The sequence below is a fragment of the Oryx dammah genome, unplaced genomic scaffold (assembly GCF_014754425.2).
Source record: "Oryx dammah isolate SB20612 unplaced genomic scaffold, SCBI_Odam_1.1 HiC_scaffold_1, whole genome shotgun sequence".
Lineage (NCBI taxonomy): Eukaryota > Metazoa > Chordata > Mammalia > Artiodactyla > Bovidae > Oryx > Oryx dammah.
In genome coordinates this window covers 77,940,516-77,955,557 of record NW_024070185.1, presented here as the reverse complement: position 1 = coordinate 77,955,557, position 15,042 = coordinate 77,940,516, and the positions used below count along the sequence as shown (strand labels likewise).

Here is a 15,042-nt window from a genome sequence, read left to right as displayed (position 1 = left end):
ATAGGGAAGCCTGGTGTGCTGCAGTCCATGGGGTTGCAAGGAGTCGGACACGACTAAGCAACTAAACTGAACTGAGCCACCTTGAGTTTTATCAGGGCCTGACTGACCTGGGGCAACGAAAAATAGCCGACTCCAACCTTCTGTTGTTCCCAGTCTCACCTCAGATTGGCAGGACTGAGAAACACAAAGTGACGGTTGAGCCCAGGATCCAGTCTCACTAAAAGACTGAGACCTCATAGAACTATAGGATATCTCGCCTCTCTTCACAGCTTACTGCAGCATCATTCGGCCTCCTGTGTAATAATGAGGTTACAGTAGAAAGATTTCATTTAAGAAGTCTCTTGGGAAACCCAAAAACAGTAGAGGAGACAAAAACAAGGATACCAACAGAAGTTATAGCCCCTTGACATCTACAGCTACAACAAACAGTACATTGCCTGACTCCAGCCAGATAAAGGGAAAAAACCGCACACCACAGGGTTTCACCCAGCTTTCAACAAAAAAATTATAAGGCATACTAAAAGGCAAAGTCATAGTTTGAAGAAACAGAGCAAGTACTGGAATTATTTCACCAGGAGTTTTAACAATATGACTTAATATGCTTAGGGCTCTAGAGGAAAAAAAAATCAGTAAGCTTTACTCAGTAGAAACTTCTTAAACTGAAAAGCAAGGATGAAGAAAAGAATAAGAAATGGAACAGAATATCGAAGAGTTGCAGAACAATTACTAAGGGTTAGCAAGGATGAAGAAAAGAATGAATAAGAAATGGAACAGAATATCGAAGAGTTGCAGAACAATTACTAAGGGTTATAGGCTCCACTGTCTGTGGGATTTCCTAGGCAAGAATGCTGGAGTGGGTTGCCATTTCCTCCCCCCAGGGATCTTCCCAGCCCAGGGATTGAACCCACATCTGCATTTCAAATGAACTCTTTTTTTTTTTTTACTACTGAGCCACCTGGGAAGTACCATGTAGGCCCTAGAAAAAACCACATTTCATCCTGAGTTAGAAGGAAATTTTTATGAGCAGGGGAGCTTACGGTTTAGGATTGTTCTGTCAGGTAAACCACAGAAGTTGTCCATTTAATGTGAAAATACATTGGAGAATCAGGCTACTACAGTCATACCCTAACCCATAATTCATTATGTACGTTAGTATGTTTAAAGGCTGTGAAAAATCCCACTATACCTACAGTAAAGAAATCTGTTCACGTTTGTTCCACATTTCTTAGACCTTTTGAGCCTATGCTTTTCTTTAGCATCTTAACCATGTCCAAAGAAAAGCTTTATGTTTATTTAGCACTTACTATATGCCATGCCCTGTCTGAATGCTTTATGTCCATTATTTTTCCCATAACTATCCCATTAAGGAGATGCTAGTGTTACCCCTTTTTACAAGAACCTGAGACATAAAACAAGGACCTTACTGAAGGTCTCACAGCTAGTGCCTAAGAGAGTGAGGTTTGGGCCTAGGTGGTTTTACACCAGAACCATGGCCTTAGGCCTAGGACATGGTCTGTTAGACTATTTACGAAAAAATATTTCAAAAGGGCTTCCATTGTGGCTCAGGTAGTAAAGAATCCGCCTGCAATGCCTGAGACCTGGGTTGGGAAGAATCCCTGGAAAAGGGAAATGCTACCCACTCCAGTGTTCTGGCCTGGAGAATTCCATGGACTGTTTTTTCCATGGGGTCGTAAAGAGTTGGACACAACTGAGCAACTTTCACTTCACTATTTCCAAAAATCACCATTTCTTTTGCAAATCAAAACCTTGATTTTTTTTCTCTTTAAATTTACAGATGTCTCAAAGATAATCTTTTGATAAAAGATGCCTTTCATATTTTGAGTGAACTGTGTCACTTTTCATTTCTTCCAGGATTAACATGCTCTGATTGTTTTAAAATCATTTCTGCCTTATAATGTGTGTTTAATTTTTCCTAGATTGAAGGATTCTCACTAAACAAATTAGGAAATTTCAACCTTAAAGAAATTGAGAAAGACTCTGTGGTCTGGGAATACACTGATAATGTTGCAGGGGATGTGGATTCAACGAAAGAGGAAGCACCAAAGGAAATGGCCATTAAAAGGGGACAGGTCTGTTCTCTCTCATGTCTGGTCTTACCATTTATTTTCAAATCAGTTGTTAATTGTGAAGTTTATGAGTTAGTCTTCCTCTCTTCTTTCCTCAACTATCTTTAACTATTTCATAACTGTTTAATTTCTAGTCTGTTCAGTTCTTTGACTAGACAAGGAATAAAAGGTAAAATTGCAAATCATTGAATCCACAGTTACGTGGTTTCTTCTCTGTGTAAGGTACTGTGAAAGAGGCTGAGAATTCAAAAATAAGTTCCTATCTATCCTCCAAGAGCTTAGGTCTTAGGTTATATTATGAGGTTTAAATATAAGAAAAGTTAACTAAACTCAAATTGCTAAAATAACAGTGAATAAGCCTATGGTAGTATACTTGTCGTTACTCATACGTTAGTAGTGAGAAGGAGAATTTATGAACAAGGAGCAAGCTGTCATTAGAATTTCAAACAACAGATCTAAGCAACCTAACAGTAGGATTCTGACCCAAATTGGTAAACAGTCCTTGACTCCGTGAGCTTTCCCATATCCCTTTGGGATAAAATGACAATAATATCCACAAAATACCTCTGAGACTGGGATTCTAATCCCAGCTCTTCACAAACAGGTCATGTCACTCCTATGGTCCTTGTTTACTCTGGCCTAAAATGGGGAGATATTGGTGAATCACATATTCTTGGTTTTGTTGAAGGGAAGAGAATGGTGGTGGCACCCTACCTGAGCTGCCACCAGAACACACCACTTGTGTCATTTGTCTGTTTGGGGTTCCAGTGTTGGCTAAGAGCACAGGCTGTGGAGCCAGAATATTTGAATTTGTATCCCAGCTCACCTACTTCTAGCTATGTGTCTTTGGGCAGGTGGCTTAATCTTTCTGTGCTCCAGTTTCCTCACCTGTAAATGGAGATGATATTGGTACCTTCTCATAGGGTCATCGATTTATAGAATGCTTAACTCAGTGCCGAGCATATGGTAAGCACTTAGTAAATAAATGCTAGCTACTAGTCTTACTTTATTTGAAAAACACAGTGTTCTCCATGGTTTTTTTTTCAAAAACAACAATGTAAGTACCACTAGTCTAGGTATGTCAGGTCTCTTAAGTTCCATGTTATGATATTGTGAAGTCATTTCAGTGAGATGTTGAATATATGGGTAAAGAGGTGAGATCTAATGGAACTTTCCATTTCTGGGGTTTTCTCCATGTCCTCAACTGCTGTTTGTGGGACCAAAACAACTACATTTTTAATCAGGTTTAGTTTGTAAATCCACCTGATGACTTTATCTTATTTCACAGAACCTTTGTGTTGAGATTTACTGAATAAATCTATGACCACACCACTTATTTTGAAGCTTGATATACTAAAGTGCAGTTGGAGGCAAATTTGTATACCATACAAGGAAAGGCTACTGCTGAAAGACCACTTAAATACTTTTATCTTTGCATTTGAATGCTAATTGCAGAGATTAATCATGCTGCCACTTCTAAAATTAAGTGAGGTCTGGACAGTGTTGACATTGCATAGTGTGGTGAAAGAGCACTGGCCTGGAATCAGGAGACATTGTTCTTTTGCCACGCAAGCCACATAAACTCTTTGGGTTTCAGTTCCCTCTCTTGTAGCATATGGGAGTTGAATTAATTACCTCTTAAGAGCATCTTACAGTTGTGACATGGTTTCAATGATAAATGGATTTCTTGTATTTAAAAAGACTATACCTAAATGAAATAATACAGACAGCAACCAGTCTACCAGATGCTTTCCCTTGTTTCTGATTTAATCCTCATAACTATCCTGTGTTATAGGTGGTATCATCCCTACTCTGCAGATAATGATAGCGACCATTTTTTGAACATGTGTGCCAGGCACTGTGCTAAGCTCTTAACAGACTCTCTCTCACTCAGTCCTCCCAACAGCCCTATGAGGTGGGTACTATGATCCTCACTGTTCAGATGAGGAAACCGAGGCTTAGACAGCTTATATACCATCACCAGGATCAGACACAGCTAGTAAATGAAAGAGCTCAATTTGAAAGCTTAGCATGTCCCATTCAAAAGCCAGTTCTCTTCACTTCTGAGTTATACTCCCAGTCCAAGAATGAAGAAGCTAAGTCACGAAGTGGTCAAAACCTGTGAAGTGATAAAGTCAGTTTTGGACCCTCTTTTTCTTTTCTAAGTCCTTTGAACTTTCCACTGTATTGTATCACAGTATGTCACATCTTATCATGAGTCTGTGAGTGGAAAACTTGTATTAATTTCTGAAATCAAGGGTTATTTATTCGACTTTAAAATCAGTTGCTGCTGGAAGAACCAATGAACTTAATGTAGCTTCTCAGAGCAAGTGAGAGGAGCATTTTTCCTTCTACTCTGTGCAAACAACTGCAGTCCATTTCTGTGTCTTAATGGCGTAAAGGCGCCCTCCGGCAGCAGGAACAGGGAGAACTCAGTGCTGAGAGGAGTAGCAGTGAAGCCCAGTTCTCACCACCTGCCCTTAAGATTTCAAAATTAGAAATGCTGCCTGGTTATGTGCTGCCTGTCTATTCCTATAGTACTGACTAGGTTTTAACATAACTTTAATCCCGGAATTCAGTGAAGGAATGCTGTTTTCTCACAATCAAGATAGAACCTAGAATCTGATTTATCAAGATAGATTGCCAATTCATATCTTTGCTAAGGTTTTCCGGATATATTTAATTTGATGCTTGAAGATCGCTGATTTTTCAGATTGTACTGACATCTGAAATAACCTGTATATTTTCTCTTTGCTGTTAATAGGTATCATTAATATTTGATTCAAAACAGCAGCCTTCAGTACCAGTTGGGCAACTCTGGGTGGAATTGCTTCGATTCTATGCTTTAGAATTTAATTTGGCTGATTTAGTGATAAGTATCCGTGTCAAAGAATCGATATCTCGTGAATCAAAGGATTGGCCCAAAAAACGCATTGCCATTGAAGGTATCTCAAAATATTTGTCTTTAATCCCCATCCCCACCCTGCCTTTTTTTTTTTTTAAGGTATCAGTCTAACAGCATGCTTTTTATTTCAGTCTTTTTTCAGCTTCTACATGTAAGGTAGGCCTGACCCCAGAGGTGAAGTAGATAGCAAGAATCTTGCATGCATTACAGTAGATCTTTCCCAGGGACCAAATTGTTCATCCTGAGTTTTTTAAGTGCTGTGATAAAAAATCTTAATTATTTATGCAACTAAAAGGAATAGCCGTCTGTGTCCTTATTTTCTTTGTAAATTGCTTAATAATTTTAAATGCTTAAAAAGTCTTTTCCAAGTGACATGTAAATCCCCCTTTCCTCTTTGCTGTTCTCATTTCTGAATCTTTAGATTCAGTCCTTTGATGAATTGTTACTGATGTGGTTTAGTTTTCAGAGGTTGAGGAAGATACCTTTTCTCATGCAAAACAGCATTCTTCATTAAATTTCTCTCCATGGAGAGAGTTTATTTTTGGAATACCTGCAGTAATATTTAGAACTTATTCATAAAAACACCTTTCTCTTTAAAAACACTTAGCTCTTAAATGAGTTAAGTCTTATTTAGCTGAAACCATTATATGAAAGACATACTGGTGTGCCCTGTAGACTCCTCTAAATGGACGAGCTCCTGTCAGCTTTACAAAGTCAGGAGATGGGAACCCCTCTAGAAATCTTAATTCTCCTCCTTAAAATAATTTAAAGAACCTCCTAAATGGAATTCTCTTATTTTTGCTTGATTTTTTTTCAAGCCTTATATTGCATAAGAGGGTTTTTTGCATTTTGCATAAATTCTGTGTGCAGTCATGGGGATCTCACATTTTTAAACCCTCCCCTGCAGTTTCTCTGGCTCAGCTCTTCTGGCCAATTGCCTAACCTGCTGGAGTTCTAGGGGAGGAGAAAAGATTGAGAGAAGTGGTGTCTCCTCCTGGTGCCTCCCTCTCGCCCCTGAATTCAGTCCAGCCAGTTCAGTGATGGGGCTTCCCAGGGCAGAAGAGTGGAGGTAAGCTCTACAAACCACAGGGCCTGGCTGAGTGGGGAGGCAAAGCACTCAGCAGAGCCCGGAGGGAAGACCCCGCTTCCCGAGGGCACGAGAGCCACACTGATGACATTTTTTTTTTTTTTTTTTTTTTTACCTCCACAGTAACAGGACAGAGTAGGGAAGGGGTAATGGTTTTGAATAGAATGGGTTCTCTTCATAGAGCAGATGTTTAAGAAAGCATTTCTTTTTGTTTTTAAAACTGTATCTTCTTACTTCCCATCCCCAGTTTTTAAAAAAAGCACATAAGATACATGATAAGTTGTACTGTTACTTATTTGTTGTCTTTATGTAGCAGGTTGGTTTTTAAAATGTAAAATAGAAACGTGTGAAGTAGTGGATTTTTTTTTTCATTACAGATCCCTACTCTATAAAAAGAAATGTGGCAAGGACCCTAAATAATCAACCTGTGTTTGAATATATACTTCATTGTTTAAGGACAACATATAAATATTTTGCTCTTCCACACAAAGTTATGAAATCCAGTCTTCCAAAGCCTCTGAGTACTGTCAGCTGTACTTCTGAATGTTCTAAAGAAATAGCAAAACACGATCCAGAGGTACAAGCGAAAGGTGATAAACTCAAAAACTTAGTTTTGGCTCAAGGTTCTGGTGCTGCCAGTTCAACTGTAAACACCTGCAAGGCACAGCCACTTACTCTTAAAGAGACTGCTAAAAACTTTGAAAGCCCATCAGCAGAGAAAATGGGAAACTCACACATCAGTGTTCACCTGGAAAACTCTGACTGTATTAAGGCAAAAGTCAGTTCTGGTGACTCTAAGGACATTGAAGTACATCATCAAGAAACAGGAAGTAAAAATAAGAAAGAAAAAAGTGGAAAGGAAAGCAAGCATCCTTTGACTGCTGATGATCAAGCTTTAAGTAGTAGCAAGTGTGGAGCGCTTGTCACCTGTGGCAGCCCAGGAAATAAGGAGATAGATACCACTTTGGATCTAGAAGGTTTCAGAAATCCTATAGCTAAAGAGTATGATGAATTTCCTACTTCCTATGCCAAGGCTGATGTTGATGAAAAAAGCATAGAAGGTACCAGTGAACTTGGAGATGCTGTTGTAAGCCACTTTACCCCTTCAAGACAGAGCCAGATATCAGGAATCCTTCACTCTGATGAGGAAGAGGAGGACGAGGAGGAGGAAGAAGAACCCCGGCTCTCCATTTCCCGAAGGGAAGATGAAGATGACATTGCTAATGGAGATGAATTAGACAACACCTTCACTGGATCAGGGGATGAGGATGCCCTGTCTGAAGAGGATGTGGAATTAGATGGATCTGCTAAGTATGAAGACTTGAAAGAATGTGGAAAACACCATGTAGATGGAAATCTACTAGTGGAACTTAATAAAATCAGCCTTAAAGAAGAAAGTGTATGTGAGGAAAATTCAACTGTGGACCAGTCTGATTTCTTCTATGAATTTAATAAACTCACCTTCACCAAAGGCAAGGTAATCAGTGCCACTTCTATACATGGAACTAGGAGATTTGAAAGAGTTTTAATGCATGTACTTTGGATATTCATGTACTAAACCAGGGCTGTCACCTGTCTGAGTAGTAGTTCACTCCAGTGCAGCCACTCGGTCCACTGCCCTCATTAATCTCTTGGGAATTTGCAGAGGAGAAAAGAAATGCTGTTGGTAGTCAAAATAACTACCTTTTTCTCCTGAGTGTGTTTGGAGTGGCCATGTCACTATATTTTCATTCCTTTGGAATGTGAGGTGGAGGATGTGTGCTTTGGAAAAAAGATTCAAGGCTCCTTTATTTAAATCTTGTTTTGCTTTGCCATCTTCCTACAGTCTCCTACAGTAGTTTGCAGTTTATGCAAACGAGAGGGTCATCTAAAGAAGGACTGTCCTGAAGACTTCAAAAGAATCCAGCTGGAACCTTTGCCACCATTAACACCCAAATTTTCAAATATCTTAGATCAAGTTTGCATTCAGTGTTACAGTAAGTTATTAACACTTCTTTTTATTTGTCAAAATATTAAATTGATGTTTTCTCAAGAGTTAATCTGATTCACTAACCCATTAGTTTCATTATCCAGGGTAAGTCTTTTGCTTTGTCTATTTGTCAGAGTATCCATAGTACTCTGTGTATCGTGTTCCATTTGGGACATGCAATAAATACTTGTTAAAGAAAGACAGGGAAGGAGAATCTTTTAAGGCTTATGATTGGAGTACTATCATTTCCTGACTGGTGTTCCTTGAAATGCTTTTCTAGGTAACTGCCATTAATAGTATTTAGTGACAAGAAGTATTCCAAAGGTCAAGGGTAAATAACTGTATATCCTGCCCCCTCCCTTAGAGATTTTCAGGGCATATTAGATAATAAAGGCTCCTGGAAATGTTTAGGTAATAAGCTTATTTAATAACTCTTTTATCTAACATTTCTAAAATTTGAGCTTAGATTTTTAATTAAAGTTAGTTAATAACCTTTAAGGAACATCAGTTTGGGGAAGTGTTGGTGTGCAGAGGTTTAAGTTCTACAAGGAAAACCATTTGATGGAGAGGCATGCAGCTGCTAAGAGTGAAAGATTATGACACATCACATTGTTGCAGGTTAAGATGTCTGGCTGTGCCATAAGTCACTTGTTCTTAATCAGAGATTTGTTCTTCAAATCTCTTTGGAGAGAGTAAGTGATGAAAGAAAACTATTAATTCTCCTTAGGGGGAAAATGTGAATATACACACACACACACACACCTATAAAATGTGTTTTATATATATGTATAAATACATACTCACAAACTGTATGTTCACGCTCTGCCTTTATCAGGCTCTGGGCCTCTGTGAAACCCAGGAACAGAACCCTTGTGCAGACTGGTTTCCATCTCAGGAACAGTTCTTGGTGATAGACTCTAAGAAAAAGGCATCTTTATTGTACGTTGCTTAATACTGTCTACTGAGAAGACACAAAATTTAGGGTTTGGTTGGTTTTTGTTTGTTTTTTTTAGCTAACTAGGTTTATTGAAAAATATTTTTCAGAGAATGTGAACAATCTTTGTTTCTGAATGTATCTGTTTATTTTAAACAGAGGATTTTTCTCCAACTGTGCTAGAAGATCAGGCACGTGAACATATTCGGCAAAACCTAGAAAATTTCATAAGGCAGGAGTTTCCAGGTAAATAATTGTTTAGCTTTAATAAGAACATTAACTTTGAGCATAAGAAAGCAGTCTTGCAGTGATGGTGGGGACCAGGGCTTCTTTGTTTTGTGATGTTCCTAGGATGGTTTTAGGTCTGTCCAGTCCTAGTTTGCCAACAGAGAACACAGTTGCAATGTAGTATTTCACTTAGCAGATACACGTGAACTTCATTTATTAGTTGAGAGTCAAGGTTCAGACCTCTAAAAAAGTGAACTTATTTAGAAAGTAGTAAGCTTACATTATTAAAAGTGCTGAGGTGATCCACATTTTCCTTGAAATGTCCTTGCATCTAAGAATAAAGTGACATTTGATAATCTTTTGTGTCTTCTATAGCTTGTATTTATTTATAGTAAATTTTGAGAGGAAGTAATTTATAATAAAAGACTAGTTAATAAAAGAAAATAATTATTATAAGATTATTATAGAACACTTAATAACTGAGTATTTTTGATTCATAAGAGAGTTGCTTTGGTCAGAAAATTAAATGTACTCAGGTTAGTTGTTACTTTTCATATATCCCTAACAGGAACTAAATTGAGCTTGTTTGGCTCCTCCAAAAATGGATTTGGGTTCAAACAGAGTGACCTTGATGTCTGCATGACAATTAACGGACTTGAAACGGCTGAGGTACAGTAACCACATAAAACTTGCATTTGCTGTGGCGTGTGTTTTGATAGTCTTGATTCACAATTCAGCATAGTATTTTCCAAATTTATCAGGATATATCATATGGAGTATGCCATTTGGCACAATCTGTCTGGGCAAATAAATACATTAGAAGTTTATAGAGGTGAATGTGAGGAGTAGAAAGGCTTGTGCTTCCAACCTGTAATACAAACTGGATATGAAAGCGACATCTGGGAATTCTAGAAAGCCAAACTAGCCTTTCCAGTGTCCCTCTGGCATAGCTACTAGGCTGACTCAGGTGCATAAATACACCCACCTAAGGTTTTCTATGAAGTTTTAGAAGGCAGCCAGTGTGATATAGTGATGAAAGTGAAAGTCACTCAGTTGTGTCTGACTCTTTGCAACCCCATGGACTATACACTCCAGGGAATTCTCCAGGCCAGAATACTGGAGTGGGTAGCCTTTCCCTTCTCCAGGGAATCTTCCCAACCCAGGGATCAAATCTAGGTCTCCCGCATTGCAGGCAGATTCTTTACCAGCTGAGCCACCAGGGAAGCCCATGGTACAGGGATAAAAGAGTGCTAAACTGGATTCAAGACAGGCTTGTCCATCTTTGGTTTCTTATCTCTAATATGGAAATGAGATTTCCCTTGGCTCAGAAGATTGTTGTGCACCTCAGCTTGGATCATGTATGTCAGGAGTCAGTGAACTACGGCCTACTGCCTGTTTTTTTTGTTTTTTTTTTTAATGTTAGTTCTATTGGCATTCAGCTATACCCTTTCATTTATGTATGGTCTACATCTGCCTTCACTCTTAACTCCAGGGTTAAGTCCTTGCAGCAGGCCATATGGCCCACAAGGCAGAAAAGATTTGCCTCCTTGATGGCATTTGTCAAATATAAAATACTGTGAAAAGGTGTAAAGTTTAACAAGTACTAAATCCATCCCCTTTTTTATTTACAACAGTAGTCCAAATGCTGCACATCCAAATCAGTGGTGCTGCTGTTGCTCTGGATCTTCTTATGCCTTTTCTGAGTTTCAGGGTTTTGTCCCTTGAGGATGCATCTGATTTAAGAAAATAGCCACAGGTTATCTGGCATGACTATGGTGAATAAGGTGGATAAGGACAATTGGGTCCAGTATGTGAATGACCTGATTATACATCATTGACATTGAATTTTTACATGATTAATAAACTAGTTGTGAGGGCATTTCTAAATTAAATTCCAAATTCTGGGAAGTATATAACCAACTAACCAACAAAAGGACTTAATGTTAAAAAGGTCAGCCCAAATGTTTTTAAATATTTGAAATATTACTCATATTTGCTGTATAACTTTCTTTTTGTGTGTTATATGTTCAACTAGTCCTATGGAGAAATAATCTGAGCTTAATCATACCCCAAAGCAGTTCATCAGCTCTTAATTAAGCTATAATGAAGATCTACCCAGAATGAATAAGACAAGCCTCAGAAGCTCTCTCTTATTAATTCTGTCACATAGAGGAAAAAAATTGGAGGTTCTTGGTGGTTCAGAGACTTTTCTGGGGACACCGATTTCAGCCTTTCCTGCTCTTCTAAGAGCAGTTAGTAAGTAGGGTGCATGAGGGTTTCCATATCCTTAAGATTCCTATGAGTAGGGATTAATGCTCACCTAAAAAAGAAAAATGAATGTAAATCAAATTTAATTTAATTTTGTTATTTCTGGTGGAAATGAAACGAGAACAGGGTTAGGAACCTGTCTTCTGTTTTTGATTCAGTCGGTGCCATTTTTTTGCAGGGGTTGGACTGTGTAAGAACTATTGAAGAATTGGCAAGAGTCCTCAAAAAGCATTCAGGTACCTCTATAAGCTTTATCTAAAAAATATTCTCATCTTTTTTATTAGTGTTTTGCATACTTAAAATTTACAAATGACTGAAACAGTGTAGTGGTTCATATAACATTTATAGCATTGGTGTCTTTGAAAAAAATCTATGTGGTTAAGTATGAAAAACTGAGGAATTGGTTATAATTTGTATGCATATTGTTGCCTTGGTTTTATTGCATGACAAAATGTATACTATACACACAATAAACTTTGGGAATCATTTTGCCTTATCAACATAGTGTAAGTCAAAGTATAGGTAGAGGTTGCTGGCCATGACGTGAAGTATAGTGGAAAGCACTATGGACTGGGGTGATAGATTGTACTTTCAGCTGTTCAGCAAGTTGTGCATGACCCTGAACAAGTATTTACAGCTGCAAAAAGTGTCCAGGTTTTGTAATTGTGCACAGAGCTGAAATGCCATTAACATATTCTTCTGCCTCTCTTTGTCAGAGGTAGCTGTGGATGCTGTTAACAGTGAGAGTCTTTTAAAATGTGGTACATCAAACGTCTGTGCTAAGAGTTAAAAATGAAAATGGGCAAGATGTGGTCCTTGCCTTTGTGAAACTTAAAATCTATGGACCATCAAACGCTTTCTTATATCTTAGTCAAGAGTAGATTTAAATCCACAGCATGGTCGTGCACCTGGAGTACCCCTTTTATTTGCATTTTTGATTTCCAGGAGTTTAAAGAGGACACCATGTGATTTTAAATAATAAGGGCCAAAATCTTAATTTTGTCTTATTCCTAATGAAAAGTAACCTAGAGCATCAGTATTTTTTTTAATGTGCTTTGATATCATTTTTATGGTCATTGAAATAAGCATTATGGGAATTTTACCTCTCAAAACTATATGCTTTTTTATTTTTGTTTTTGAAGATTATGCAAAGAAACTAGATTGCTACGTTGCCATGACTATTAGGTATTTCATAGTGAGGTAGGTTTTGATTTTTGATTTTGAAATAATTTCATATGTAAAGGAAATCAGCAAAAATTGTACAAAGAATTCTGTCTGCCCTTCGTTCAGATCCACCAGTTGTTAACATTTTACCACATTTGATTTATCATCCTATCTCTTGCTTCCTTGTAATTTTTTTCTGGACCATTTGCGATTAAGCTGCAGACATCACTTCCCTTTCTCCTAAAAAACCTATACTTTCTAAGAATGAACCATGTTAAAAATAGGTCATTTTTACACTGAAAATGACTTTTATATACAGATTATAATGTAATACAGATTGCATGGAGCAAAAATTGAATAATAGCTAGAAAGCAATGATTAAGAAAGCAGTTTTCCCACATATTTTATTGGTTGCTTGTTATGTGCTCAGCACTGTGTTGGGCATGTAGGTAGGATAGAAAAATAAGTCTACAGGTCTTTCCTTTGACAACTTTCAGATCTCAAAGGTAAGATACTCTCATAGGGTATGGAACAATGTATGGTGGTATTCATTTATTAAAATAACTTGTAGAGCCTACAGTAAGTATTAAATAACTTCTGAGGAGAGACTTGGGGAAAGAGTTGGGTAAGGGAGGTTCATGGAAGAGATGGGCTTGTTCTGATCTCATGATATTGATGAACATGATTTGAAAAGGATAAGATGAGAAGTCATTCCGAAGATGCATGGATGTGACTATGAGAATCACTATAATTGATTTTGTAGGACAATGAGAAGATTGATACATTTTGAGAGTAATTTCAAGTGGGAACTAGTAGGAAAATGTGAACTGTGTTCGAGAGAAGAAACACAATCAAAGCAGAACTTTTTAGGCCATTGGTATGCTCTTACGGAAGATACAGTCTAAGGGACAGGGCAGAAGGATCTTAACCAGATGCCAGTGATCCTAAAAGGAAAAGAATATGAGAGATTCCAAAGAGAGATTTCTTAGATTCAGAACCTGCAAGGAGAAAACACATGGGTTCAGGCTGATATCTGAACTAAGAAATGGGAATGGGAATGTTTGCAGAGAACACCAGTGTGGAGTGATAGTTGCCATGAAGCTATAATTTCTAAGTTAACAGTCCAGTAAGCAGTTAGAAAAGTAGAGTTAGAAACATAGAGTTGCCAGTTAAGACTGAAGAACGAAATGAAACAGTTTTGTATTGAAAACCTTAAAGGAAGCGACCAAGAATAAAACAATTCCATGGGATTATGAGAGAGGTTGAGGACCAAGCTTTAATTTATAAGTGTAGAAATTAAGGAAGGACACTGAAAAAGGAGCTGTTGGAATGGTAAAATAGGAACCAGGATGATGTACTGTGAGTAAATCCTAGAGGACAGGTTTATAAATGTCATAATGGTGAATTAACAGTGTCAAATTCTAGAATTTCTCCATCTAGGAAGGAGATGGGAAAAAAAGGATACTTAATTTAAAGCCACCGTAGCAAAGTAATTAATGGTGGCTTCTGAAATCAGACTCCCTAGTTTTAAATCTTGGGTCCCTGCTTGCTGGCTCTGTGATTCCAAAAAGTCACTCACCTTCATTGCAAGCACTCAGTTTCTCATCTGCAAAGCAGGAACAACAATAATAGGATTTAAGATTAAGAAAAATAATACAGTACAAGGCCTGACTTGCTGAGTGTTCAGTAAATAGGAGCTTCCTTGCCCCTTCTCCCCATCAGTATAAGTTAGACTTCTGTCTCCCATGCAAACCTTTTCTGCTGAAATTCCTTTCATCTGCATACTTTTTTTTCCTGAATTCCAGATCACTAGGCATCTGTCCTTCTAGATGTCACCATTTAACTCTCAAAAAGGAGCTCGGACCTCAGCACCAGAATAAACACATCTTTCTCTCTTCCACTTCTCTTCTGCTACAAGCGCCACTAGCTGTTCTTCCTTCTACATCCTCTTTCTTGGTTGTTGACATTGATATCCTTGGAATCACCGAAATGAATGAAGTGATAATTAGCCTGTCCTAGACTAGGTTCAATAGAGTCAGACATACCTAGATTTGAATTCCCACTCCACAATTCACCAACTGCATATTCCTAAGCATGTTCATTTCTCTGGGTCTGTGTCATCTTTTGGGTAAGGGTGAATGGTCTTAGATGGTGATGTTTGTAAAGGAATCTGGGTGTTCAGGGAATCTTCTTTCTGTTATAGCCTTCCTTTTCCCTACTTGTTCTTCCCCAACCCATCCAGTTAGAGATGCTCTCAAACATGTCTTGCTGCTTCTCTGCATTCCCATGCCACCATTGTAGTTCAGTCCCAGGTCAGTTTTTATAATGGTCATCCTGTCTTTCTTCCGGGTGCCTCCAATGGTCAGTGATTCTTCCCAGATTTTGCCAGTTCATTGGCAT

At 38.1% G+C, this 15,042-nt stretch overlaps 1 protein-coding gene across 13 annotated transcripts in view; it reads left to right on the top strand.

The window, feature by feature from the left end:
* TUT7 (terminal uridylyl transferase 7) overlaps positions 1 to 15,042 on the top strand; it is a 58,229-nt gene that overhangs the window by 19,953 nt on the left and 23,234 nt on the right. For all 13 annotated transcript variants that reach the window (XM_040244929.1, XM_040244887.1, XM_040244894.1 and 10 more), the window contains exons 11-17: positions 1,938 to 2,090; positions 4,852 to 5,032; positions 6,457 to 7,556; positions 7,905 to 8,055; positions 9,142 to 9,228; positions 9,779 to 9,879; positions 11,657 to 11,714. In XM_040244929.1, coding sequence (XP_040100863.1) covers positions 1,938 to 2,090; positions 4,852 to 5,032; positions 6,457 to 7,556; positions 7,905 to 8,055; positions 9,142 to 9,228; positions 9,779 to 9,879; positions 11,657 to 11,714 — 1,831 coding nt within the window. The remainder of the gene's footprint in view (positions 1 to 1,937; positions 2,091 to 4,851; positions 5,033 to 6,456; positions 7,557 to 7,904; positions 8,056 to 9,141; positions 9,229 to 9,778; positions 9,880 to 11,656; positions 11,715 to 15,042) is intronic.